The sequence below is a fragment of the Tachyglossus aculeatus genome (genome assembly GCF_015852505.1).
Source record: "Tachyglossus aculeatus isolate mTacAcu1 chromosome 12 unlocalized genomic scaffold, mTacAcu1.pri SUPER_6_unloc_1, whole genome shotgun sequence".
Classification (NCBI taxonomy): domain Eukaryota; kingdom Metazoa; phylum Chordata; class Mammalia; order Monotremata; family Tachyglossidae; genus Tachyglossus; species Tachyglossus aculeatus.
This window is the reverse complement of record NW_024044828.1, coordinates 18,576,715-18,602,783: the sequence shown is the minus strand read 5'-3', so window position 1 is coordinate 18,602,783 and position 26,069 is coordinate 18,576,715. Positions and strand designations below refer to the sequence as shown.

Below are 26,069 nucleotides of genomic sequence, written 5' to 3'. Positions count from 1 at the left end.
TTTGAACCCGTGACCTCTCACTCCAAAGCCCGGGCTCTTTCCACTGAGCCACGTCATATGCCCTGGCTCTCTCTCGGGGTGCCCCTGAGTCACCCCGGGTTCCACACCCACTCTCCCTTTCCCCCCCCTCTTTGGGTCCCCTGTGGAAAGAGCCCGGGCTTTGGAGTCAGAGGCCGTGGGTTCAAATGCCGACTCTGCCACATGTCTGCTGTGTGAATTTGGGCAAGTCACTTCACTTCTCTAAGCCTCAGTCACCTCATCTGTAAAATGGAGATTAAGATTGTGAGCCCCATGTGGGACAACCTGATCACCTTGTATCCCCCCCAGCGCTTAGAACAGTGCTTTGCACATAGTAAGCGCTTAACAAATGCCATCATTATTATTATTGGAGGCCTTCCCAGACTGAGCCCCCTCCTTCCTCTCCCCCTTGGCCCCCTCTCGATTCCCCCCCGCCCCGTCTTCCCTCCTTCCCTTCCCTACAGCACCTGTATATACGTATATATGTTTGTACGTATTTATTACTCTATTTATTTTACTTGTACATATCTATTCTATTTATTGTATTTTGTTAATATGTTTGGTTTTGTTCTCTGTCTCCCCCTTCTAGACTGTTCGCCCACTGTTGGGTAGGGGCCGTCTCTAGATGTTGCCAACTTGGACTTCCCAAGCGCTTAGTCCAGTGCTCTGCACACAGTAAGCGCTCAATAAATACGATTGATTGATTGATTGATTGATTGATAGAAGCATTGTGGCTCAGTGGAAGGAGCCCGGGCTTTGGAGTCAGAGGTCATGGGTTCAAATCCCGACTCCACCACATGTCTGCTGTGTGACCTTGGGCAAGTCCCTTCACTTCTCTGGGCTTCAGTTCCCTCATCTGTCAAATGGGGATGAAGACTGTGAGCCCCCCGTGGGACAACCTGATCACCTTGTATCCCCCCCAGAGCTTAGAACAGTGCTTGGCACATAGTAAGCAATTAACAAATGCCATTATTATTATTATTATTGATTGAAGGACTATTTGTCCGCCGACAGCGGGCTGCGCCTTTAAAGAGCGGCAGCGAGGCCCCGCCTCCCGAGGGCCTGGGGATGCCCTGATTGGCTGCCGCAACACACACACACACACGCACGCACACACCCACCCGCCTCCAGTGCGCATGCGCTTCAGCGCCGCCTATCACCCCCCCCCCCCGGGCCCGCCCAATTTGGTCTCTCCCGTGCGTCCCCCCCGGCTCCGGCGCGGTTGGTGTCGCCCACCCCAGAGCGGGCGCGTCCATTGGAGGGCCTGCGCGGGGGGGGCCGGGCGCGGAGCGAACCAAACGAGCGCTCCCCGGGGGGGGGTGCGCGTGTGCGTGAGGCCTCTCCGGGCGGAAGTGGGCAGGCCCAGCCGCCTTCAGCCACTTCCGGCGGAAGTGGGGGGGGCGGGTTTGAGGCCTGCTCTTCCCCCTTCCCCCCCCATCCTGCAGGGACCAGCCCGCTGGCATCATGGTGAGACCCTCTCCCCCCCCCCAGGACCCTCATCATCATCATCATCATCAGTCGTATTTATTGAGCAATTATTATGTGCAGAGCACTGTACTAAGCGCTTGGGAAGTACAAATTGGCAACATATAGGGACAGTCCCTACCCAACAGTGGGCTCACAGTCTAAAAGGGGGAGACAGAGAACAAAACATAAATCATCATAAATCTTCATAAAACCTCATAAATCATCATCATCATCTTGCTATATCTTCATTCATTCAGTCAGTCATTCATTCATTCAATCAATCGTATTTATTGAGCATTTACTGTGTACTGAGCGCTTGGGAGGTACAAGGTTGGCAACCTTTGTGAGGCGCTTACCTTGTCCCAAGCACTGTTCTAAGCGCTGGGGTGAGATATAACGTCATTAACTTGACGTTAATATACAAGGTGATTAGACTATGTTGCCAACTAGGACTTCCCAAGCGCTTAGTACAGTGCTCTGCACACAGTAAGCGCTCAATAAAGACGATTGATTGATTGTGAGCCCACTGTTGGGTAGGGACTGTCTGTATATGTTGCCATCTTGTACTTCCCAAACGCTTAGTACAGTGCTCTGCACACAGTAAGCGCTCAATAAAGACGATTGATTGATTGATCAGGTTGTCCCCCGTGGGGCTCCTAGGCTTCATCCCCATTTGACGGATGAGGGAACTGAGGCCCAGAGAAGTGACTTGCCCAAGGTCACACAGCTGACACTAATAATGATGATGGCGTTTGTTAAGCGCTTACTACATGCTAAGCACTGTTCTAAGCGCTGGGGGGATACAAGGTGATCAGTTTGTCCCCCGTGGGGCTCCCAGGCTTCATCCCCATTTGACAGATGAGGGAACTGAGGCCCAGAGAAGTGACTTGCCCAAGGTCATACAGCTGACACTAATAATGATGATGGCGTTTGTTAAGCGCTTACTATGTGCTAAGCACTGTTCTAAGCGCTGGGGGGGATAGAAGGTGTTCAGATTGTCCCCCGTGGGGCTCCCAGGCTTCATCCCCATTTGACAGATGAGGGAACTGAGGCCCAGAGAAGTGACTTGCCCAAGGTCACACAGCTGACACTAATAATGATGATGGTGTTTGTTAAGCGCTTACTATGTGCTAAGCACTGTTCTAAGCGCTGGGGGGATACAGGGTGATCAGGTTGTCCCCCGTGGGGCTCCCAGGCTTCACTCCCATTTTACACTGTGCCTCAGTGACCTCATCTGTAAAACGGGGATTAAGACTGTGGGACAACCTGATCACCTTGTATCTTTCCCAGCGCTTAGAACAGTGCTTTGCACATAGTAAGCGCTTAACAAATGCCATTATTATTATTATTATCAGGTCGTTCATTCATTCAATCATATTTATTGAGCGCTTCCTGTGTGCAGAGCACTGGAGTAAGCGCTTGGGAAGTACAAGTTGGCAACAGATAGAGACGGTAGGGACCGGTCCCTACCCCACAACGGGCTCACGGTCTAAAAGGGGCTCCCAGTCTTCATCCCCATTTTACAGATGAGGGAACTGAGGCCCAGAGAAGTGAAGGGACTTGCCCAAAGTCACCCAGCTGACAAGCGGCGGAGCCGGGATTAGAACCCGTGACCCCTGACCACAGAGACTGGGTCCAACCTGATTAGCTTGTATCTACCCCAGTGCTTAGAACAGTGCTTGGCACCTAGTAAGCACTCAACAAGTACTATTATTATTATTATTATCGTTATTATTATTATTATTATCATTATTATTATTATTATCATTATTATTATTTCTGCCGGCTCTTCCCGACCCAACTAGCACCTTTCCCTCTCCATGCCCCCTGAGAGAGACCCAGACCCTGGAGTCTGGAAGCCAAAGACTAAAAGCAGCGTGGCTCAGCGGAAAGAGCCCGGGCTTGGGAGTCAGAGGTCACGGGTTCAAATTCCGGCTCCGCCACTTAATAATAATAATAATGATGATGGCATTTGTTAAGCGCTTACTATGTGCAAAGCACTGTTCTAAGCGCTGGGGGGGATACAGTGGGATCAAGTTGTCCCATGGGGGGCTCACAGTCTTAACCCTCATTTTACACTTGTCAGCTGTGTGACTTGGGGCAAGCCACTTCACTTCTCCGGGCCTCAGTGACCTCATCTGGAAAATGGGGGTGAAGGCTGTGAGCCCCCCCGTGGGACAACCTCATCTCCTTGCAACTCCCCAGCGCTTAGAACAGTGCTTTGCACATAGTAAGCGCTTAACAAATGCCATTATTATTATTACTACTATTATTACAATACTTCCAGGCCTCATTTTTCTGTCATTCATTCCTTCATTCAATCATATTTATTGAGCACTTACTGTGTGCACAGCAGCGTACTAAGCGCTTGGGAAGTACAATCAATCAGTCAATCGTATTTATTGAGTGCTTACTGTGTGCACAGCGGCGTACTGAGCGCTTGGGAAGTACAATCAATCAGTCAATCGTATTTATTGAGTGCTTACTGTGTGCACAGCGGTGTACTAAGCGCTTGGGAAGTACAATCAATCAATCAATCGTCTTATTGAGTGCTTACTGTGTGCAGAGCACTGGACTAAGCGCTTGGGAAGTCCAAGTTGGCAACATCTAGAGACGGTCCCTACCCGACAGTGGGCTCACAGTCTAGATCAATCAATCAATCAATCGTATTGAGCGCTTACTGTGTGCAGAGCGGCGTACTAAGCGCTTGGGAAGTACAATCAATCAGTCAGTCGTATTTATTGAGTGCTTACTGTGTACAGAGCGGCGTACTAAGCACTTGGGAAGTACAATCAATCAATCGTATTTATTGAGCGCTTACTGTGTGCAGAGCACTGGACTCAGCGCTTGGGAAGTCCAAGTTGGCAACATCTAGAGACGGTCCCTACCCAACAGTGGGCTCACAGTCTAGATCAATCAATCAATCAATCAATCAGTCATATTTATTGAGCGCTTACTGTGTGCAGAGCGGCGTACTAAGCGCTTGGGAAGTACAATCAATCAGTCAATCGTATTTATTGAGCGCTTACTGTGTGCAGAGCGGCGTACTAAGCGCTTGGGAAGTACAATCAATCAGTCAATCGTATTTATTGAGCGCTTACTGTGTGCAGAGCGGCATACTAAGCGCTTGGGAAGTACAATCAATCAGTCAATCGTATTTATTGAGCGCTTACTGTGTGCAGAGCACTGGACTAAGCGCTTGGGAAGTCCAAGTTGGCAACATCTAGAGACGGTCCTTACCCGACGGTGGGCTCACAGGCGGGACCCTGCCAGGAATAGGGTTGGGTCTGCCCTTTTTTCCGTCGAGCAGGGGAGGATGCCAAGGTGTCCCGATTCCTGGCCGCCCTCCCGCGCCCACAAACACAATCAATCAATCAATCAATCGTATTTATTGAGCGCTTACTATGTGCAGAGCACTGTACTAAGCGCTTGGGAAGTACAAATTGGCAACACATAGAGACAGTCCCTACCCAACAGTGGGCTCACAGTCTAAAAGGGGGAGAGAGAGAACAGAACCAAACATACCAACAAAATAAAATAAATAGGATAGAAATGTACAAGTATGATAAATAAATAAATAAATAAATAGAGTAATAAATATGTACAACCATATATACATATATACAGGTGCTGTGGGGAAGGGAAGGAGGTAAGATGGGGGGATGGAGAGGGGGACGAGGGGGAGAGGAAGGAAGGGGCTGAGTGTGGGAAGGCCTCCTGGAGGAGGTGAGCTCTCAGCAGGGCCCTGAAGGGAGGAAGAGAGCGAGCTTGGCGGAGGGGCAGAGGGATTGGGGGCATTCCGGGCCTGGGGGATGACGTGGGCTGGGGGTCGACACGGGCGAGAACGAGGTACGGGGAGGAGATTAGCGGCGGAGGAGCGGAGGGTGCGGGCTGGGCTAGAGAAGGACAAAAGGGAGGTGAGGTAGGAGGGGGCGAGGGGATGGATGGACAGCCTTGAAGCCCAGGGTGAGGAGCTTCTGCCTGATGCGCAGATTGATTGGTAGCCACTGGAGATTTTTGAGGAGGGGAGTAATATGCCCAGAGCGTTTCTGGACAAAGATAATCCGGGCAGCAGCATGAAGTATGGATTGAAGTGGAAACACAATGTCCCCCCTCCGATCCCCGGCCTCAGCACGGCCGCCTGAAGGTGAAGACGACGGAGGAGCAGGCGGAGGCCAAACGGCAAGAGCAGGAGAAGAAGCTGAAACTCTACCAGGCGTCTACTAGTGCCATCTTCCAGAAGGTAACCAACCCTTTCCTCCGCCCCCGGGACCCCTAGGCCGGAAGCCTCAGTTCGTATTTGGTGAAGATGTTTTGTCCTGTCGTCCGTCTCCCCCTCCTAGACCCGCTGGTGGGTAGGGACCGGCTCTAGATGTTGCCAACTTGGACTCCCCAAGCGCTTAGTCCAGTGCTGTGCACACAGTAAGCGCTCAATAAATGCTACTGAATGAATGAATGAATGAATGAAGCCTCCTGAGGGCAGGGATGGTGCAGCGTGGCTCGGTGGGAAGAGCCCGGGCTTTGGAGTCAGAGGTCACGGGTTCAAATCCCGGCACCGCCACTCAATCAATCAATCAATCAATCGTATTTATTCAGCGCTTACTGTGTGCAGAGCACTGGACTAAGCGCTTGGGAAGTCCAAGTTGGCAACATAGAGAGACGGTCCCTACCCAACAGCGGGCTCACAGTCTAAAAGGGGGAGACAGAACAAAACCAAACATACTAACAAAATAAAATAAATAGAATAGATAGGTACAAGTAAAATAAGTAAATCAATCAATCAATCGTATTTATTGAGCGCTTAGTATGTGCAGAGCACTGGACTAAGCGCTTGGGAAGTCCAAGTTGGCAACATAGAGAGACGGTCCCTACCCAACAGCGGGCTCACAGTCTAAAAGGGGGAGACAGAACAAAACCAAACATACTAACAAAATAAAATAAGTAGAATAGATAGGTACAAGTAAAATAAGTAAATCAATCAATCAATCGTATTTATTGAGCGCTTAGTATGTGCAGAGCACTGGACTAAGCGCTTGGGAAGTCCAAGTTGGCAACATAGAGAGACGGTCCCTACCCAACAGTGGGCTCACAGTCTAAAAGGGGGAGACAGAACAAAACCAAACATACTAACAAAATAAAATAAGTAGAATAGATAGGTACAAGTAAAATAAGTAAATCAATCAATCAATCAATCAGTCGTATTTATTGAGCACTTACTATGTGCAGAGCACTGTACTAAGCGCTTGGGAAGTCCAAGTTGGCAACATATAGAGACAGTCCCTACCCAACAGTGGGCTCACAGTCTGAAAGGGGGAGACAGAACAAAACCAAACATACTAACAAAATAAAATAAATAGAATAGATGTACAAGTAAAATAAATAAATAGAGTAATAAATATGTACAAACATTTATACATATATACAGGTGCTGTGGGGAAGGGAAGGAGGTAAGATGGGGGGGATGGAGAGGGGGATGAGGGGGAGAGGAAGGAAGGGGCTGAGTGTGGGAAGGCCTCCTGGAGGAGGTGAGCTCTCAGTAGGGTCTTGAAGGGAGGAAGAGAGCGAGCTTGGCGGATGGGCAGAGGGATTGGGGGCATTCCAGGCCCGGGGGATGATGTGCGCCGGGGGTATTTCTTTTGCTCAGTTGGCCTCCTTTCCCCGGCCCTCCGACCTCCCGGGAGTCCCGGGGGCCCGTCCCTGTTCGGGGAGGGGCGCGGCGGGGCTCGGTTGACCCCCGCGGCGCCCCTTCCCTCCTCCCCGCCCCCAGCGCCAGGCGGGACAGCTGGACGAATCGGTCCTGGAGCTGACCAGCCAGATCCTGGGGGCCAACCCCGACTTTGCCACCCTGTGGAACTGCCGGCGGGAAGTGCTGCTGCGGTTGGAGGCCCAAAGGTGAGGAGGGCGGCGGGCGGGCGTGGAGGGGGCCGGGGGGCCGGGTCGCCCTCCCGGGCGGCCCTGACCCCCCGTGCGGCCGGGCCCAGGTCCCCCGAGGAGCTGGAGGCCCTGGTCGCCGCCGAGCTGGGCTTCCTGGAGCGCTGCCTGCGGGTGAACCCCAAATCCTACGGCACCTGGCACCATCGCTGCTGGCTGCTGGCCCGCCTGCCCCGGCCCGACTGGGCCCGAGAGCTGGACCTGTGCGCCCGCTTCCTGGACAGCGACGAGCGCAACTGTACGTACCGCCCGCCTCGGTCAGTCGTTCAGTCCCGTTGGTTGAGCGCTTCCGGGGTGCTGGGCACTGGACTCATCAATCGATCAATCAATCAATCGTATTTATTGAGCGCTTGCTGCGTGCAGAGCACCGGGCTAAGCGCTTGGGAAGTCCAAGTCGGCAACGTCGAGAGGCGGTCCCCACCCGACGGCGGGCTCACGGGCTAGAAGGGGGAGACGGACAACAAAACGTGTTGACAAAATAAAATAAATAGAATAAGGATGTACAAATAAAATAAATCAATCAATCGAGTAATAAATCCCTACCCGACGGCGGGCTCACAGGCTAGAAGGGGGAGATGGACAACAAAACAAAGCATGTTGACAAAATAAAATAAATAGAATAAGGATGTACAAATAAAATAAGTCAATAGAGTAATAAATCCGTACAAACATATATACATATATACGGGTGCTGTGGGGAGGGGAAGGAGGTAAGGCAGGGTCCTCATTCATTCATTCATTCAAGCGTATTGATGGAGCGCTTACTGTGTGCAGAGCACTGGACTAAGCGCTTGGGAAGTCCAAGTTGGCAGCATCGAGAGGCGGTCCCTACCCGACGACGGGCTCACAGGCTCGAAGGGGGAGACGGACAACAAAACAAAGCATGTTGACAAAATAAAATAAATAGAATAAGGATGTACAAATAAAATAAATCAATAGAGTAATAAATCCCTACCCGACGGCAGGCTCACAGGCTCGAAGGGGGAGACGGACAACAAAACAAAACATGTTGACAAAATAAATAGAATAAGGACGTACAAATAAAATAAATCAATAAATAGAGTAATAAATCCGTACAAACATATATACATATATACGGGTGCTGTGGGGAGGGGAAGGAGGTAAGGCGGGGTGGTCCTCATTCATTCATTCAAGCGTATTGATGGAGCGCTTACTGTCTGCAGAGCACTGGGCTAAGCGCTTGGGAAGTCCAAGTCGGCAACGTCGAGAGGCGGTCCCTACCCGACCGCGGGCTCACGGGCTAGAAAGGGGAGACGGACAACAAAACAAAACATGCTGACAAAATAAAATAAATAGAATAAGGATGTACAAATAAAATAAATCAATAAATAGAGTAATAAATCCATACAGACATATATACAGGTGCTGTGTGGAGGGGAAGGAGGTAAGGCGGGGGGGGAGGTGGAGAAGGGGGAGGGGCCCTCATTCATTCATTCAATCGTATTTATTGAGCGCTTACTGTGTGCAGAGCACTGGACTAAGCGCTTGGGAAGTACAAGTTGTCCTCCCGTCAGAGCGGTCTGGGCAGTCAGTCAGTCAAATCGGTCCCGTCTGTTAATAATCCCAGCTCTGCCAATTGTCAGCTGTGCGACTTTGGGCAAGTCACTTCACTTCTCCGGGCCTCAGTTACCTCATTTGTAAAATGGGGATTAAGACCGTGAGCCCCCCTGTGGGACAACCTGATCACCTTGTAACCTCCCCAGCGCTTAGAACAGTGCTTTGCACATAGTAAGCGTTTAATAAATGCCATTATTATTGTTATTATTATTATTGATCTTATATAATAATATATCAATGTATAATATTATACATTATAATATGTTGTATGATGTAATGTAATTTATAGATATTATATTTTGTTATATTTATGCAGTATTTAATATGATCATAATAAAACAATTAATATTATATGTTAATGCCACAATAATAATATTAATAATATATTAGTATATATTGATGCCATAATAATAATAATAATAATAATGATAGTGGCATTTATTAAGCATTTACTATGTGCAGAGCACTTTTTCAGCACTCTGGACAGAGCAATGCCGGAGAATCAGTAGACCGGTTCACTGCCCACGGCGAGCTTACCTTCTTGAGGGGGAGACGGGCATTAGGATTCATTCACTCATTCAATCGTAGTTATTGAGCGCTTACTGTGTGCAGAGCACTGGACTGAGCGCTTGGGAAGTCCAAGTTGGCAACATAGAGAGACGGTCCCTACCCGACAACGGGCTCACAGGCTAGAAGGGGGAGACGGACGACAGAACAAAACACGTGGACGGGTGTCAAGTCGTCAGAACAAGTAGAATTAAAGCTAAGTGCACATCATTAACGAAATAAATAGAATAGTAAATCTATAAATAGAGTAATAAATCTGTACATCTATACAGGTGCACATCATTAGCAAAATAAATGGAATAGTAAATCTGTAAATAGAGTAATAAATCTGTACATCTATACAGGTGCTGTGGGGAGGGGAAGGAGGTAGGGCGGAGGAGAGGAAAAAGGGGGCTGAGTGTGGGAAGGCCTCCTGGAGGAGGTGAGCTCTCAGGAGGGCTTGGAAGGGAGGAAAAGAGCGAGCTTGGCGGATGTGCGGAGGACGGGGGCCGGGGGTCGACGGCGGGATGGGCGAGAACGAGGCCCGGTGAGGAGATGAGCGGCAGAGGAGCGGAGCGTGTGGGCTGCGATGGAGAAAGAGAGAAGGGTCCTTACATTGCCAAGATCCGCCCTTTCCTCTCCATCCCAACCGCTACCCTGCTCATTCAAGCTCTCATCCTATCCCGTCTGGACTACTGCACCAGCCTTCTCTCTGATCTCCCATCCTCGTGTCTCTCCCCACTTCAATCCATACTTCATGCTGCTGCCCAGATTATCTTTGGCCAGAAACGCTCTGGGCCTGTTACTCCCCTCCTCAAAAATCTCCAGTGGCTCCCAATCAATCTGCACATCAGGCAGAAACTCCTCACCCTGGGCTTCCAGGCTGTCCATCCATCCATCCCCTCGCCCCCTCCTACCTCACCTCCCTTCTCTCCTTCTCCAGCCCAGTCCGCACCCTCCGCTCCTCCACCGCTAATCTCCTCACCGTACCTCGTTCTCGCCTGTCCCGCCATCGACCCCCGGCCCACGTCATCCCCCGGGCCCGGAATGCCCCCAATCCCTCTGCCCCTCTGCCAAGCTCGCTCTCTTCCTCCCTTCAAGGTCCTACTGAGAGCTCACCTCCTCCAGGAGGCCCTCCCACACTCAGCCCCTTCCTTCCTCTCCCCCTCATCCCCCTCTCCATCCCCCCCCATCTTACCTCCTTCCCTTCCCCACAGCACCTGTGTATATGTATATATGTTTGTACATATTTATTACTCTATTTATTTTACTTGTACATTTCTATTCTATTTATTTTATTTTGTTAGTATGTTTGGTTTTGTTCTCTGTCTCCCCCTTTTAGACTGTGAGCCCACTGTTGGGTAGGGACTGTCTCTATATGTTGCCAACTTGTACTTCCCAAGCGCTTAGTACAGTGCTCTGCACACAGTAAGCGCTTAATAAATACGATTGATAATGATGATGATGATGAGAAGGGAGGTGAGGTAGGAGGGGGCGAGGGGATGGACAGCCTTGAAGCCCAGGGTGAGGAGTTCTTGCTTGATTATGAATAAGTGATTTATCGTATACAAATTGAAAGATCTGGGGCACAATATTAAATGTCCAAAGGTCACAGAGACAGCTGCGTAGATGACGCGGGAGGGAGAGCCAGCCGGGGGAAAGAGGGCTTAATCGGGGAAGGCTGCGTGGAGGAGGAAGGATGCGGGCGAGATGGGGTGCGGCGGGAGGGTAGCGAGGGGAAGAGTTTCTGTTGGGTGTGGGGCTGACGGGCAGCCGTCGGAGGGTCTCCAGGAGGGGGGACACGTGGACTGAACGGCGGGCGAGGGCCCCGTCGAGTGGTCCCGGGCGGGGCAGGGCCCCGGGTGCGAGGTGCCCCGTCCCCGCAGTTCACTGCTGGGATTATCGGCGGTTCGTGGCCAGCCGGGCGGCCGTGCCCCCCGCCGAGGAGCTGGCCTTCAGCGACAGCCTCATCACCCGAAACTTCTCCAACTACTCGTCGTGGCACTACCGCTCCCGCTTGCTGCCCCGCCTGCGGCCCCCGCCCGACCCGCGGCCCCGCGCCCGGCTGCCCGAGGACCTGCTGCTGCGCGGTGAGGCGGGGGCGGGATGGGGGAGACGCCGGCCTCGGGGGCCGGGGCGGGGGGCCGGGATTGGGGGGGACGGGACCCCATCACGTTGCCCCCGCAGAGCTGGAGTTGGTGCAGAACGCCTTCTTCACTGACCCCAACGACCAGAGCGCCTGGTTCTACCACCGCTGGCTCCTGGGCCGAGGTGAGTCGGGGGCCGAGGGGGAGCCGCCCGAGCCCCCCGTCTCCTCCCGCGGGGTCCATCATCATCATCATCAATCGTATTTATTGAGCGCTTACTATGTGCAGAGCACTGTACTAAGCGCTTGGGAAGTACAAATTGGCAACATAGATATATATATATATGTCCATCTCATAGTCCGTCCAGCTGACCCTCCCTCACGACTCCCTCCGACCCCTCTCCCCTCCCGCTCGCGGAAACAGCATCGGGGGATCTGGGTTCTAGGCCTTGCGCGTGTCATTTCATTCCCTTGGCCCCGATTTCCTCGTCCGGAAAACGGGAAGTAAATAATCAATCAATCAATCGTATTTATTGAGCGCTTACTGTGTGCAGAGCACTGGACTAAGCGCTTGGGAAGGACAAGTTGGCAACATACCTGTATATATGTTTGTACATATTTATTACTCTATTTTACTTGTACATATTTATTCTATTTATTTTATTTTGTCAATATGTTTTGTTTTGTTGTCTGTCTCCCCCTCCTAGACTGTGAGCCCGCTGTTGGGTAGGGACCGGCTCTCTATGCTGCCAACTTGTCCTTCCCAAGCGCTTAGTCCAGTGCTCTGCACACAGGAAGCGCTCAATAAATACGATTGAATGAATGAATGAATATGTTGCCAGCTTGTCCTTCCCAAGCGCTTAGTCCAGTGCTCTGCACACAGGAAGCGCTCAATAAATACGATTGAATGAATGAATGAATGAATATGTTGCCAACTTGTCCTTCCCAAGCGCTTAGTCCAGTGCTCTGAACACAAGAAGCGCTCAATAAATACGATTGAATGAATGAATATGTTGCCAACTTGTCTGTCCCAAGCACTTAGTCCAGTGCTCTGCACACAGGAAGTGCTCAATAAATACGATTGAATGAATGAATGAATGAATGACTAGAGATGGTCCCTACCCAACAGCGGGCTCACAGCCCCCCATGGGACAACATGATCACCTTGTAACCTCCCCAGCGCTTAGAACAGTGCTTGGCACCTAGTAAGCGCTTAATAAATGCCATTATCATTATTATTATTAATAAGTGCGCGGGAAAGGACACTGATATGTTCTTGTACATAATCTATTCTGTTTATTTTATTTTGTTGATATGTTTTGTCTTGTTCTCTGCCTCCCCCTTCTAGACTGTGAGCCTGGTGTTGGGTAGGGACCGTCTCTGTGTGTTGCCAACTTGGACTTCCCAAGCGCTTAGTCCAGTGCTCTGCACCCAGTTAAGCGCTCACTAAGTACGATTGATTGATTACAACGAGCTTTCCAGTCTAGGGGGTGGTGGGGCTTGTACCACGACTGAGGCTGGGGGCGAAGGGGTCCCCTCCGCGCGCACCTCCCACCACAGCCTAGTGTACCCCGTACTTGTACCTATCTATTCTATTTATTTTATTTTGTCAGTGTGTTTGGTTTTGTTCTCCGTCTCCCCCTTTTAGACTGTGAGCCCACTGTTGGGTAGGGGCTGTCTTTATATGTTGCCAACTTGGACTTCCCAAGCGCTTAGTACAGTGCTCTATCGATCTAAATACGATTGATTGATTGATTGATTAATTCCTCCGGCAGCGGACTCTCAGGATGCCGTGCGCTGCCTCCACGTGAGCCGCGACGACGCCTGCCTGACGGCCGGCTTCTCCCGGCCCCTCGCCGTGAGTGTGGCCCCTCTCCCCGCCCGGCGGGGCTGGTTTGGGGGTCTTTGGGTGGCGGGGGCCGGTCCGCGTACACATCCGCATGCGAGCCCGTGCCCGGGGGTCCCCCGCAGGTGGGCCCCGGAGCCGAGCGTCTGCTGCTCGTGGCGGACGAGTCGCCCCTGGCCGTGGAGTGGAGGACCCCGGATGGCAGGAACAGGCCCGGCAATATCTGGGTATCGGGGGGCCGGGATGGGCCGGGCGGGACGGGCGGGGGGTCCCGGCGGGCCCCGGGGTCACACCAGGCGTCCTCGCCCCGGCCCCAGCTGTGCGACCTGCCGCCCGCCGCCCTGAACGACCAGTGGCCCCAGCACACGTTTCGCCTGCTGTGGAGAGGGGGAGACGTGCAGAAGGACTGCGTGCTCTTTAAAGGTGCCAGCCCCGCCCCGCCACCCCCATCCCCTCCCCATAATAATAATAATAGTGGCATTTGTTAAGCGCTCACTATGTGCAGAGCGCTGTTCTAAGCGCTGGGGGTGGATCCGAGGTGATCAAGTTGTCCCACGGGGGGCTCACAGTCTTCATCCCCATTTTACAGATGAGGTAACCGAGGCTCAGAGAAGTTAAGTGACTTGCCCAAGGTCACACAGCAGACGTGTGGCGGAGCCGGGATTGGAACCCATGACCTCTGACTCCAAAGCCCGGGCTCTTTTCCACTGAGCCACGCTGCTTCTCAGTCCTTCATTAATAATAATAATAACGATGGTATTTGTTAAGCGCTTACTACACGCAAAGCGCCGTTCTAACCGCTGGGGAGCTTACAAGGTCGGCCCACGTTGGGCGGGCGCGGTCTCCATCCCTGTTTTCCAGATCATCATCAATCGTATTTATTGAGCGCTTACTGTGTGCAGAGCACTGGACTAAGCGCTTGGGAAGTACAAATTGGCAACATATAGAGTCCCTACCCAACAGTGGGCTCACAGTCTAAAAGGGGGAGACAAAACCAAACATACTAACAAAATAAAATAAATAGAATAGATATGTACAAGTAAAATAAATGAATAAATAGAGTAATAAATATGTACAAACATATATACATAGATACAGGTGCTGTGGGGAAGGGAAGGAGGTAAGATGGGGGGGATGGAGGGGGGACGAGGGGGAGAAGAAGGAAGGGGCTCAGTCTGGGAAGGCCTCCTGGAGGAGGTGAGCTCTCAGAAGGGCCTTAATAGGGCCAGATGAGGTCACTGAGGCCCAGAGTCAATCAATCAATCAATCAGTCGTATTTATTGAGCGCTTACTGTGTGCAGAGCACTGGACTAAGCACTTGGGAAGTCCAAGTTGGCAACATCTAGAGACAGTCCCTACCCAACAGTGGGCTCACAGTCTAAAAGGGGGAGACAAGTCTAAAAGGGGGAGACAGTCTAAAAGGGGGAGACATGGCTGACTGTGTATATATGTATATAACCTGTATATATGTTGGTACGTCTTTATTCCTCTATTTTATTTGTACCTGTTCTAATTATTTTACTTTGTTAATATGTTTGGTTGTGTTCTCTGTCTCCCCCTTCTAGACTGTGAGCCCGCTGTTGGGTAGGGACCGTCTCCAGATGTTGCCAACTTGGAGTTCCCAAGCGCTTAGTCCAGTGCTCTGCACACAGTAAGCGCTCAATAAATATGATTGATTGATTGATTGTACATATTTATTACTCTCTTTTATTTGTACATGTTCTAATTATTTTACTTTGTTAATATATTTGGTTGTGTTCTCTGTCTCCCCCTTCTAGACTGTGAGCCCGCTGTTGGGTAGGGACCGTCTCCATATGTTGCCAACTTGGACTTCCCAAGGCGCTTAGTACAGTGCTCTGCACACAGTAAGCGCTCAATAAATACGATTGATTGACTGATTGATTGATTGATTGGGCAGTCACAGTCTCCACCCCCGTTTTCCAGATGAGGTCACTGAGGCCCAGAGAAGTGAAGTGACTTGCCTGGAGTCACCCAGCTGACTGTGTATATATGTATATAACCTGTATATATGTTGGTACGTCTTTATTACTCTATTTTATTTGTACATGTTCTAATTATTTTACTTTGTTAATCTGTTTTGTTGCCTGTCTCCCCCTTCTAGACTGTGAGCCCGCTGTTGGGTAGGGACCGTCTCTAGATGTTGCCAACTTGGACTTCCCAAGCGCTTAGTCCAGTGCTCTGCACACAGTAAGCACTCAATAAATACAATTGATTGATTGATTGTATTTATTACTCTGTTTTATTTGTACATATTCTAATTATTTTACTTTGTTAATATGTTTGGTTTTGTTGTCTGTCTCCCCCTTCTAGACTGTGAGCCCGCTGGTGGGTAGGGACCGTCTCTAGATGTTGCCAACGTGGACTTCCCAAGCGCTTAGTCCAGTGCTCTGCACACAGTAAGCGCTCAATAAATACGACTGGATGAATGAATGAATGTTGCCAACTTGGACTTCCCGAGCGCTTAGTCCAGTGCTCTGCACACAGTTAAGCACTCCAGAAATACGACAATGAATGAATGAATGAACGTTGCCAACTTGGACTTCCCGAGCGCTTAGTCCAGTGCTCTGCACACAGTTAAGCACTCCAGAAATACGACTGAATGAATGAATGAATGAACGTTGCCAACTTGGACTTCCCAAGCGCTTAGTCCAGTGCTCTGCACACAGTAAGGGCTCAGTAAATACGATGGATTGATTGCTTTGAGCATCGTAAGCGCTTAATAAATGCTGTTATTATTATTATTATTATTGTCCTCTCCCAAGCGCTTAGAACAGTGCTTTGCGCACAGTAAGCGCTCGGTCGAGACGACCGACTGACCGACCACCCCCGGCCCCCGGCCCACCTCACCGCCCCCTGCTCTGACCCACCCCCAGGCCGCCGGGAAGGCTGGAGCAGGGACTCGGCCACGGACGAGCAACTGTTCAGGTGACCGGACGCCGGACGGGTTTCGGGGGGCTCCCGGGGAGGTCGAGGCCGCACCCTTGAGAGACGCCCCCCCCGGACGGTCCCCAGGTGCGAGCTGTCGGCGGAGAAGAGCACGGTGCTGCAGTCGGAGCTGGCGTCCTGCAAGCAGCTCCAGGAGCTGGAGCCGGGCAACAAATGTGAGGTCCCGGGCGGATGGCGGGGGGCGGAAGGGGGGACCGGGAAAACTTGGGAATATCATCCCTCTGCCCCCGGCCCCAGGGTGCCTGCTGACCATCATCCTCCTCATGCGGGCCCTGGACCCCCTGGTCTACGAGCAGGAGACGCTGCGGTACTTCCAGACCCTCAAGGTGAGCGCCCTTTTTCCATTCGTTCAAGTGCATTTATTGAGCGCTTACTGTGTGCAGAGCACTGGACTAAGCGCTTGGGAAGTGTAATTAAGAGAAGCAGAGCATGGGCTGGGTTCTAATCCCAACTCATCATCATCATCATCAATCGTATTTATTGAGCGCTTACTGTATGCAGAGCACTGGACTAAGCGCTTGGGAAGTGTAATTAAGAGAAGCAGAGCATGGGCTGGGTTCTAATCCCAACTCATCATCATCATCATCATCATCAATCGTATTTATCGAGCGCTTACTGTGTGCAGAGCACTGGACTAAGCGCTTGGGAAGTGTAATTAAGAGAAGCAGAGCATGGGTTGGGTTCTAATCCCAACTCATCATCATCATCATCATCATCATCATCAATCGTATTTATTGAGCGCTTACTGTGTGCAGAGCACTGGACTAAGCGCTTGGGAAGTGTAATTAAGAGAAGCAGAGCATGGGCTGGGTTCTAATCCCAACTCATCATCATCATCAATCGTATTTATCGAGCGCTTACTGTGTGCAGAGCACTGGACTAAGCGCTTGGGAAGTGTAATTAAGAGAAGCAGAGCATGGGTTGGGTTCTAATCCCAACTCATCATCATCATCATCATCATCAATCGTATTTATTGAGCGCTTACTGTGTGCAGAGCACTGGACTAAGCGCTTGGGAAGTCCAAGTTGGCAACATCTAGAGACGGTCCCTACCCAACAGTGGGCTCACATCATCATCATCATCAATTGTATTTATTGAGCGCTTACTATGTGCAGAGCACTGTACTAAGCGCTTCGGAAGTACAAATTGGCAACATATGGAGACAGTCCCTACCCAACAGCGGGCTCACAGTCTAGAAGGGGGAGACAGAGAACAAAACCAAACATACTAACAAAATAAAATAAATAGAATAGATACGTACAAGTAAAATAAATAAATAACTCCACCACTTGTCAGCTGTGTGACCTTGGGCAAGTCACTTAACGTCCCAGCGCTTAGAACACTGCTTTGCACATAGTAAGCGCTTAATAACTGCCGTCGTCATTATTATTATTCTTCTCTGGGCCTCAGTTCCCTCATCTGCAAAATGGGGATGAAGACTGAGCCCCACGCGGGATAACCTGATGACCTTGTATCTACCCCAGCGCTTAGAACAGTGATTGGCACACAATCAGTCAATCAATCGTATTTATTATCATCATCATCATCATCATCATCATCATCAATCGTATTTATTGAGCGCTTACTATGTGCAGAGCACTGGACTAAGCGCTTGGGAAGTACAAATTGGCAACATCTAGAGACAGTCCCTACCCAACAGTGGGCTCACAGTCTATATACATATATACAGGTAATCAATCAATCGTATTTACTGAGTGCTTACTGTGTGCAGAGCACTGTACTAAGCGCTTGGGAGAGCACCCTATAATAGAGTGGGTAGACACGGGCCCTGTCTACCAGGTGTACCCAGTCTAAGGCATGAGAGGTACTGACTCCCAGCTGACTGAGCTCTGCCAGGGTTACTAAAATTTGAGTCCTAATAGTAATAATTATTATTATATAATAATAAATAATTATTATTATATAATAATAGTTATATTATTCATACATACACAGTCTATACATATGTATTCATTCATACATATGAATACATTCATTTATACATATATGAATACATATGCATTCATACATATACAGTCTTCATCCCCATTTTATTATTATTAATAATAATAATAATAAAAGCACTCATGGTGTAGTGGCTAGAACACGGGCCCAGGAGTCAGAAGGACTTGGGTTCATTCATTCAATTGTATTTATTGAGCGCTTCCCCCGGCGGGGCCGCGGGGCCGGGAATTAGGCCCTCAGCCCCCTTTCCATCCCGTCCCGTCCCCGGCGCAGGCGGCGGACCCCATGCGGGCCGCCTACCTCGATGACCTGCGCAGCAAGTTCCTGGTGGAGAACAGCGTGCTCAAGATGGAGTACGCCGAGGTGCGCGTGCTCGACTTGGCACACAAGGTACCGCCACCCCCCGACCCCCGACTCCTGCGCGTGTGTTCATTCGTTTGATCGTATTTAAGGAGCGCTTACTGTGGGCGGAGCGCCGTGCCGAGCGCTTGGGAAGAGAGACGGTCCCTGCCGACCTCCGAAAAGTCATCATCATCATCATCAATCGTATTTAACGAGCGCTTATTGTGTGCAGAGCACTGTACTAAGCGCTTGGGAAGGACAAGTTGGCAGCATAGAGAGACGGTCCCTACCGACCTCCGAAAAGTCATCGTTCAGTCGTATTTATCGAGCACTTATTGTGTGCAGAGCACTGTATTAAGCGCTTGGGAAGGACAAGTTGGCAGCATAGAGAGGCAGTCCCTACCGACCTCCGAAAAGTCATTCGTTCAATCGTATTTATCGAGCGCTTATTGTGTGCAGAGCACTGTACTAAGCGCTTGGGAAGGACAAGCTGGCAACATAGAGAGACGGTCCCTACCGACCTCTGAAAAGTCATTCGTTCAATTGTATTTATCGAGCACTTATTGTGTGCAGAGCACTGTACTAAGCGCTTGGGAAGGACAAGTTGGCAAAATAGACAGTCCCTACCGACCTCTGAAAAGTCATTCAATTGTATTTATGGAACGCTTACTGTGTGCAGAGCACTGTACTAAGCGCTTGGGAAGGACAAGTTGGCAACATATAGAGACGGTCCCTACAGACCTCTGAAAAGTCATTCATTCAATTGTATTTATCGAGCGCTTATTGTGTGCATAGCACTGTATTAAGCGCTTGGGAAGGACAAGTTGGCAACATAGAGAGACGGTCCCTACCGACCTCCAAAAAGTCATTCATTCATTCAATCGTATTTATCGAGCGCTTATTGTGTGCAGAGCACTGTACTAAGCGCTTGGGAAGGACAAGTTGGCAACGTAGAGAGACGGTCCCTACCGGCCTCCGAAAAGTCATTCATTCAATCCTATTTATCGAGCGCTTATTGTGTGCAGAGCACTGTACCAAGTGCTTGGGAAGTACATATAGAGACGGTCCCTACCGACCTCCGAAAAGTCATTCATCGTATTTATCGAGCGCTTATTGTGTGCAGAGCACTGTACTAAGCGCTTGGGAAGGACAAGTTGGCAACATATAGAGATGGTCCCTACCGACCTCCGAAAAGTCATTCATTCAATCGTATTTATCGAGCGCTTATTGTGTGCAGAGCACTGTACTAAGCGCTTGGGAAGGACAAGTTTGCAACATAGAGAGACAGTCCCTACCGACCTCCGAAAAGTCATCCATTCATTCAATCGTATTTATCGAGTGCTTATTGTGTGCAGAGCACTGTACCCAAGCGCTTGGGAAGTACATATAGAGACGGTCCCTACCGACCTCCGAAAAGTCATTCATCGTATTTATCGAGCGCTTATTGTGTGCAGAGCACTGTACTAAGCACTTGGGAAGGACAAGTTGGCAACATATAGAGATGGTCCCTACCGACCTCCGAAAAGTCATTCATTCAATCATATTTATCGAGCGCTTATTGTGTGCAGAGCACTGTACTAAGTGCTTGGGAAGGACAAGCTGGCAACATAGAGAGACGGTCCCTACCAACCTCCGAAAAGTCATTTGTTCAATCGTATTTATCGATCGCTTATTGTGTGCAGAGCACTGTATTAAGCGCTTGGGAAGGACAAGTTGGCAACATATAGAGATGGTCCCTACCGACCTCCGAAAAGTCATTCATTCATTCAATCGTATTTATCGAGCGCTTATTGCGTGCAGAGCACTGTACCAAGCGCTTGGGAAGTACATATAGAGACGGTCCCTACGACCTCTGAAAAGTCATTCATTTATTCATTCATTCAGTCGTCTTTATCGAGCGCTTAATGTGTGCAGAGCCCTGTACTAAGCGCTTGGGAAGTACATATAGAGACGGTCCCTACTGACCTCTGAAAAGTCATTCATTCATTCATTCATTCAATCGTATTTATCGAGCGCTTAATGTGTGCAGAGCAGTGTACTAAGCGCTTGGGAAGTACATATAGAGACGGTCCCTACTGACCTCTGAAAAGTCATTCATTCATTCATTCATTCAATCGTATTTATCGAGCGCTTATTGTGTGCAGAGCCCTGTACTAAGCGCTTGGGAAGTACATATAGAGACGGTCCCTACCGACCTCCGAAAAGCCCCCTCCTCTCCCTTCCGGCCGGGGTCAGCCGCCCGCCCCCGGGGTCAATCAATCAATCAATCAATCAATCGTATTTATTGAGCGCTTACTGTGTGCCAGGGGTCCCTGGCAGGCGGCGGGACTCCGGGGAGCCGTGGGGGCCGCACTGCGGGAAAAGGGGGGTCCTCACCCCCCTCCTCCGGGAAACCGGGGGTGAGGGGAACCAGGCCCGGGCCAGCCGGACCTCGGCCCACGCCGGCCCCCCGGCCCCGCTGTCGTCCCCCCACCCCAGGACCTGACCACGCTGTGCCACCTGGAGCAGCTGCTGCTGGTCACTCACCTCAATCTGTCCCACAACCAGCTGCGCTCTCTGCCCCCCGCCCTAGCCGGGCTGCGCTGCCTTGAGGTAAGAGACCCCCCTTATCCCCCCGTCCCGCCGCCCGAGAGGGAGCCCCTCTTCCCCGAAGACCCGCCCGCGGCGTGGCTCGGTGGGAAGAGTCCGGGCTCGGGTCCCGGCTCCGTCCCTTGCGACGCTGGACAAGTCGCTTCGCTTCTCCGGGCCTCGGTTCCCTCCCGTGAGCCCCGAGGGGGACAACCTGACTTTCTGACAGATGTCGTCGCCGCCGTCCCCCAAATCCTTTCCCGCCCCTTCCCAGGTGCTGCAGGCCGACGGGAATGCCATCGAGTCCCTGGAAGGAGCCGCGAACCTGCCCCGCCTGCGGGAACTCTCGCTGGGTGACAATCGTATCCTGACCTCTGACCTCTGACCCTCTCCCAGAGGGTCGCGGGGCTCCCCCCGGGACCCTCTGGGGTGCGGAGGGTGGCAGAGGGGGCCTAGCCCTGCCGGCTTTAGGAGGCCATTAGCATTTATTTGCCTAAGGGATGAGTCAGGCTCCTTCTCCCGGGTTGAGGTGGCATCCCGCGGCGGCATTCCGGCCGCTTCAGTATCTTCAGGAAGTGCGGGGGGGAAAAAAGCCGGCAGAAACCCAGTTAGTGACACAGAGACCCCTCCCTCCCCCGTCGCACACTCCCAGCCCTCTTTAAAGCGCTCAGACTCTGTCGCAAAATCGAGGAGCAAAAGAGTCCGGGCTGATGCAATGCCGTGGGGTGGGTGTGGAGGGGGAAAATGCAGGATTAAGGGGGTAATAATAATAGGGATGACGGTGGCATCTGTTAAGCGCTGACTATGTGCGCAGCACTCTTCTAAGCGCTGGGGGATGCAAGGTGAACAGGTTGTGGGGCTCACAGTCTTCATCCCCGTTTTATAGATGAGGGAACTGAGGCCCAGAGAAGAAGAAGAAGAATGGCGGCATTTATTAATAATAATAATAATAATAATGATGATAGCATTTATTAAGCGCTTACTGTGTGCAAAGCACTGTTCTAAGCGCTGGGGAGGTTACAAGGTGATCAGGTTGTCCCTCAGGGGGCTCTCAGTCTTCATCCCCATTTTCCAGATGAGGGAACTGAGGCCCAGGGAAGTGAAGTGACTTGCCCAAAGTCACACAGCTGGCAATTGGCAGAGCCGGGATTTGAACCCCTGACCTCTGACTCCAAAGCCCGGGCTCTATTCCACTGAGCCACGCTGCTGCCCTCCACTGAGCCATGCTGCTGCGCTTACTATGTGCGAAGCACTGTTCTAAGCTCTGGGGGATACAAGGTGATCAGGTTGTGGGGCTCACAGTCTTCATCCCCATTTGACAGATGAGGGAACTGAAGCCCAGAGAAGAAGAGGAATAATGGCGGCATTTATTAAGCGCTTACTATGTGCCAAGCACTGTTCTAAGCGCTGGGGGGATAGAAGGTGATCAGGTTGTCCCACGAGGGGCTCACAGTCTTAGTCCCCATTTTACAGATGAGGGAACTGAGGTCCAGAGAATAATAATAGTGATAGTATTTGGTAAGCACTTACTATGTGCAAAGCACTGTTCTAAGCGCTGGGGGGGATACAAGAGGATCAGGTTGTCCCACAAGGGGTTCACAGTCTTAGTCTCCATTTGACAGGTGAGGGAATAATAATAATAATAATAATAATGGCATTTATTAAGCACTTACTATGTGCAAAGCACTGTTCTAAGCGCTAGGGAGGTTACAAGGTGATCAGGTTGTCCCACGGGGGGCTCACAGTATTAATCCCCATTTTACAGATGAGGTAACTGAGGCCCAGAGAAGTGAAGTGACTTGCCCAAAGTCACACAGCTGACAACTGGCGGAGCCGGGATTTGAACCCATGACCTCTGACTCCAAAGCCCGTTCTCTTTCCACTGAGCCACGCTGCTTCTCTGAGGGAACTGAGGCCCAGAGAAGAAGAGTAATAATGATGGCATTTATTAAGCACTTACTATGTGCAAAGCACTGTTCTAAGCGCTGGAGGGGGGGATACAAGGGGCTCAGGTTGTCCCATGAGGGGCTCACAGTCTTAGTCCCCATTTGACAGATGAGGGAACTGAGGCCCAGAGAAGAAGAATAATAATGATGGCATTTACTAAGCACTTACTATGTGCAAAGCACTGTTCTAAGCACTGGGGGGGGCGGGATACAAGGGGCTCAGGTTGTCCCATGGGGGGCTCACAGTCTTAGTCCCCATTTGACAGATGAGGGAACTGAGGCCCAGAGAAGAATAATAATGATGGCATTTCCTAAGCACTTACTATGTGCAAAGCACTGTTCTAAGCGCTGGGGGGGATACAAGGGGCTAAGGTTGTCCCATGAGGGGCTCAGAGTCTTAGTCCCCATTTTCCAGATGAGGTCACTGAGGCCCAGAGAAGTGAAGTGACTCCCAGTTGACAAGCGGCGGAGCCGGGATTGGAACCCCTGACCTCCGACTCCAAAGCCCGGGCTCTTTCCACCGAGCCACGCTGCTCGTGCGAGCTGTCCTCTGACGGTCCGGGAGGGGGGTAAACTGAGGTGGGGGGGGGGTGCAGACTATCCTCAGGGGGTGAAGCGGGAGGGATGGGGGAACCATCGGTGGGGGGGGGGGTCCTCGGGGATCGCGGGCCCCTCACCGCTCCGACTTCTCCTTGACCCCCGCCGCCGCCAGGCCTCCGGGATCCTTCGGCCCTCGTGCCGCTGGCCTCCTGTCCCAAGCTGGCCCGCCTCGACCTGCGGGGCAACCCGCTGGCCCACGCAGCCGGGGTCGACGAGGAGCTGGCGGCTCTGCTGCCGGCGGTGGCGAGCGTCCTCACCTGAGCCCCCCGCCCGCCCGCCCGGTCCCCGGCCCCTCGGCCCCTCTCCCCCCTCGGCACTTCAACCGCTCCGGAGGCGGAGGCCGAATAAAGGACGGAGAAGGCTCCCCGGCGGTGACGGTGGGCCTCGGCCCGGGGAGAGCCAAGGGGGTGACTAACAATAACGGCATCCACTAAGCGCTTACTACGGGCCGGGCGCCGTACTTCCAAGCAAATCCGGTTGGATGTCGTCCCGGGGGGCCCCCAGCCTCCATCCCCATTTGACAGGTGAGGTGACTGAGGCCTTCTAATAATAATAATGATGGTATTTGGTAAGCGCTTACTATGTGCAAAGCACCGTTCTAAGCGCTGGGGAGGTTACAGGGTTGCCCCACGGGGGGCTTACAGTTTTCATCCCCGTTTTACAGGCGAGGGAACTGAGGCACAGAGAACTACTTGCCCACATTCACCCAGCTGACAGTTGGCGGAGCCGGGATTTGAACCCATGACCTCGGACTCCAAAGCCCGCGCTCTTTCCACTGAGCCACGCTGCTTCTCAGCAACCAGGGAAGGCCCGACGGGTCCTCCTCCCACTTCTCCGGGCGCATCTGGTGCCACCCGAGGGGGAGAGAGAGGGCCGGCCCGAGGCCCTCACTTCTAGACTTGTGAGCCCGCTGTTGGGCAGGGACCGTCTCTATATGTTGCCAACTTGGACTTCCCAAGCGCTTAGTACAGTGCTCTGCACACAGTAAGTGCTCAATAAATGATTGAATGAATGAACTCTCCAGTGCTCTGCACACAGTAAGTGCTCAATAAATACGATGGAGTGAATGAATGAGGCCCAGTGAAGTGACTTGCCCAAGGTCACACAGCAGACACGTGGCGGAGCAGGGATTAGAGAAGCCACATGGTTTCAAGTTGTTGCCAACTTGTACTTCCCAAGCGCTTAGTCCAGTGCTCTGCACACAGTAAGCGCTCAATAAATATGATTGATTGATTGAGTCACGGGTTCAAATCCTGGCTCCGCCAATTGTCAGCCGTGTGACTTTGGGCAAGTCACTTCTCTGGGCCTCATTTCCCTCATCTGTAAAATGGGGGCTAAGAGTGTGAGCCCCTTGTGGGACAACCTCATCACCTTCTATCCCCCCAGCGCTTAGAACAGTGCTTTGCACGGAGTAAGTGCTTAATAAATCATCATCATCAATTGAGTGCTTACTATGTGCAGAGCACTGTACTAAGCGCTTGGGAAGTACAAATTGGCAACATATAGAGACAGTCCCTACCCAACAGTGGGCTCACAGTCTAAATGCCACCATCATTATTATTGACAGGTGAGGTGACTGAGGCCCAGTGAAGTGACCTGCCCAAGGTCACACAGCAGACACGTGGCGGAGCTGGGATTAGAGAAGCAGCGTGGCTCAGTGGAAAGAGCCCGGGCTTTGGAGTCAGAGGTCGCGGGTTCAAATCCCGCTCCGCCAATTGTCACTTTGGGCAAGTCACTTCACTTCTCTGTGCCTCAGTTCCCTCGTCTGTAAAATGGGGTTGAAGACTGAGAGCCCCCCTTGGGACAACCTGATCACCTTGGAACCTCCCCAGCGCTTGCTTAGAACAGTGCTTTGCACATAGTAAGCGCTTCATAAATGCCATCGTTATTATTATTAGGCCCCGTGACCGGGGAGGGGAAATGGGCGGTCCCGGCCCTTCGTGTTGGGGGGCTGGGGGGACACCCCGAGTCCCAGCCTTCTGAAACCAACTCCAGGCCCTGCTCCCATTCCGAGCCTCCTGCGTCCTCACTCCTTTATTGGTAATAATGATAATAACGATGATTATCATGGCATCGGTGAAGTGCTATTGTGTCGAGCCCCGGAGTAGGAAAAACACGGTCAGGTCGGGCACGGTCCCTGTCCCGCCTGGGGATCCCAGTCGGAGGAGGGATGAGGAAGGAGGACAGGTATTTATTTCACCCCCATTTT

The 26,069-nt window shown here is 51.5% G+C and overlaps 1 protein-coding gene across 1 annotated transcript; it reads left to right on the top strand.

Annotated features, from left to right (window-relative positions):
* The first annotated feature begins 1,410 nt into the window (after positions 1-1,410).
* RABGGTA (Rab geranylgeranyltransferase subunit alpha) lies at positions 1,411-24,360 on the top strand. The gene is made up of 16 exons (XM_038741297.1): positions 1,411-1,485; positions 5,618-5,728; positions 7,253-7,377; positions 7,467-7,654; positions 11,427-11,630; positions 11,728-11,811; positions 13,402-13,484; positions 13,598-13,699; positions 13,790-13,895; positions 16,367-16,418; positions 16,506-16,594; positions 16,677-16,765; positions 18,678-18,794; positions 21,225-21,338; positions 21,589-21,676; positions 23,973-24,360. The coding sequence occupies exons 1-16, from the start codon at positions 1,483-1,485 to the stop codon at positions 24,119-24,121; spliced, it is 1,704 nt and encodes a 567-aa protein (XP_038597225.1). The 5' UTR covers positions 1,411-1,482; the 3' UTR covers positions 24,122-24,360.
* Positions 24,361-26,069: the final 1,709 nt, after the last annotated feature.

Excerpts from the sequence above, each read along its gene's own strand:
- RABGGTA (XM_038741297.1), top strand. Across the intron at positions 5,729-7,252 it reads CTAGTGCCATCTTCCAGAAG|CGCCAGGCGGGACAGCTGGA; the intron begins GTAACCAACCCT and ends CCCCGCCCCCAG. Across the intron at positions 13,700-13,789 it reads ACAGGCCCGGCAATATCTGG|CTGTGCGACCTGCCGCCCGC; the intron begins GTATCGGGGGGC and ends CCCCGGCCCCAG.